The 2,500-nt window shown below is 37.7% G+C and overlaps 1 protein-coding gene across 1 annotated transcript in view; it reads left to right on the top strand.

Moving 5' to 3' along the window:
- LOC138019157 (guanylate-binding protein 2-like) overlaps positions 1–2,500 on the top strand; it is a 15,011-nt gene that overhangs the window by 1,062 nt on the left and 11,449 nt on the right. The window contains exon 2 of the mRNA XM_068865846.1: positions 915–1,402. Within this exon, the coding sequence (XP_068721947.1) occupies positions 930–1,402 (473 nt within the window). The 5' untranslated portion in view covers positions 915–929. The remainder of the gene's footprint in view (positions 1–914; positions 1,403–2,500) is intronic.

Below are 2,500 nucleotides of genomic sequence, written 5' to 3'. Positions count from 1 at the left end.
GTTCCTCACTACGGAGTAAACAACTATTGTGTTTTGTGCACGGTCAAGGCCAAGAAAGAGAACAAAAACCTACAACAAAGAAATTTGTCGGGTTTCATAACCATTCCCCTCTATCAACTATGGTTGATTGTTTCATTGGCCCTGAAAAGCCCCTATGGGAGCGGTCAATTAAGTATGTATTGTATTGTATTGTAAAATATTTTTGTATGAGATGCATTGATCAATTGCCGACCAAGTTGACAGATAAAGTTTCGTAAATTTTAGTTTTTAAGCTATTTCAATTTCCACAACAAATTTTAATGACCATGATTACAGATATTTTTAGCTTTACCTTGCATTTGCAATCGTAATCGTTATTAGTTTTTAGACTCTAGGGATTTTTAGTGTAGGCGTATAACAGTATGCAATTTAAGGGAATATTATTTTAATTCATTTAAGCGTCTTTGGTAAACACACCAACCTAATAACAAGGCATAGGAAGAGTAGTACATTTTTTCCATGGTGAATCAGGGGTACTCGGGAAAAAATCTGAGAACGCCTTCTTAAGAGTCGAACATAAGATCTTCGATAATATAGATGGTTTTCACAGTAACGTCATCAAATTCTAAAATCAAAATCGCAAGGTTTTCCAGAATTTTTATCTACTAGATAGATAGATAGATAGACAGATAGACAGATAGACAGATAGATAGATAGATAGATAGATAGATAGATAGAGATACCTTTATTTAAACACGATTATGTTTAAAGCTATAAAGTTTAAGGGGTCAAGAAAGCAGCCAGTGCAGTCTTTTCGTTGTGCACGGATAAAAATCGCTGGCACTCTCCAAAACCGAAACGAAGAGAGAAACGTCAAGACGTCACACTCGGTCACAGTCAGTGCAGATTATCAACTTTTTCCATCCTTATTTCAGGGATTGAAAACATCAATGACGACGGCCATTCCAGTCTGTATACCGAACAACTGTTCGTGGGATGAGTCTTCCCGGAAGTTTCAACGAGATCGCTCCAAGCCACGCTCTGATCTTCAATTGGTAGAGGAGGCAATGCGCAAACTCAGATCCATCCATGGACCAGTATGTGTTGTATCCATTGCAGGACCATACAGGAAGGGAAAATCGTACATTTTAAGCAGAGTCTTTGACCAACCGAACGTATTTCCCTTAGGTCATTCCTTTGAACCAGAGACAATGGGAATCTGGATGTGGGTGGTTCCGGAGAAATACTGCGATAACACTGGGCGGGAATTCACTGTGGTGTTGCTAGATTCTGAGGGAACTGATGCTGTGAGAGCTGAAAATGTAAATGATCATGCAATATTTGTACTCACTGTCTTGTTGAGTTCAGTGTTGATTTATAACTCTGTTGGAGTTCCCACAAGAACGGATTTGGAAGCCTTAGAGTATCCTTTTTATCCCTCAGGTTTATTTGATAATTATTCATGCATGATACCAATTCATCTGCTGATTGTTGTGCCCGTCTAATTTCCCTTTCACACCAACAAGATATGTTTAATTAACAACGTTGCCTACAAATTCAAAGGAATTTTTGCGCGATTTACTGAATATGCGGGAAAAGCAGATCTTAACGAGTGTTATTGAAATCCAAAATGAAAATTGGGGGTAACCACGCATTTTTTAAGATAATTAATCAGCAAAATTTTTTAAAAAGCTTTAAAATACAAAGCAATGTATGGTGTTCTTTTTCAAATTGAAGCTTAATTATCTCAGAAAAATGTGTGGTTACTCCCAATTTTCTTTTTAGATGCCAAGAGCACTTGCTAAGTTCTGCTTTGTCCGCATAGTTTTGAACTGTGCAAAAATATCCCTGTATTAATAAACACCACCCATAGGAAATCCGAGTATCTCGAGATGAGCAGACCGTAAGCACAATAACAATAGTAGGCACCTTCCTTAAACTGGGTTTAACAAAAAAAAATTAGTCAAAGAAAACAAGTGCACTGCGCACCGTGCACCGGTGGCGCAGTTGGTTGAGCACCGGGCTGTCATGCGGGAGGTCATGAGTTCAACTCCGGCTGGACCAACACTGAGGGTCTTTAAATAACTGAGGAGAAAGTGCTGCCTTTGTAACTACATCTGCAAATGGTTAGACTTTCAAGTCTTCTCGGATAAGGACTATAAGCCGGAGGTTCCGTCTCCCAGCCCTTGTTCATTAACTCTGTGGGACGTTAAGGGAGCATTCATAAAAAAATGTTGGGGGGGCACTGATGAGAAAGTAGGGGGACCCCCAAAAAAATTAAGGCCTAAAAGGGGGGTAGTGAAAAAAAATAGGACTTTGAAGGGGGGTACCTGAAAATAAAAAGGTAAGCTTATCATTGAAAAAATATAATATTATTATTTTACTTCAACAAGTGAAATGTCAATCTATAAACTCTGATAAAAACTGTATACTTAACATATAGATGTATTTAAAATCAGCTTTCTCAATAGTTTATAATATGAACATTTTTATCAACAATAGCCAAAATCAAAAAAATATC

Source organism: Montipora capricornis, chromosome 10 (assembly GCF_036669925.1).
Source record: "Montipora capricornis isolate CH-2021 chromosome 10, ASM3666992v2, whole genome shotgun sequence".
Lineage (NCBI taxonomy): Eukaryota > Metazoa > Cnidaria > Anthozoa > Scleractinia > Acroporidae > Montipora > Montipora capricornis.
This window is presented reverse-complemented; position numbering and strand designations above follow the sequence as displayed.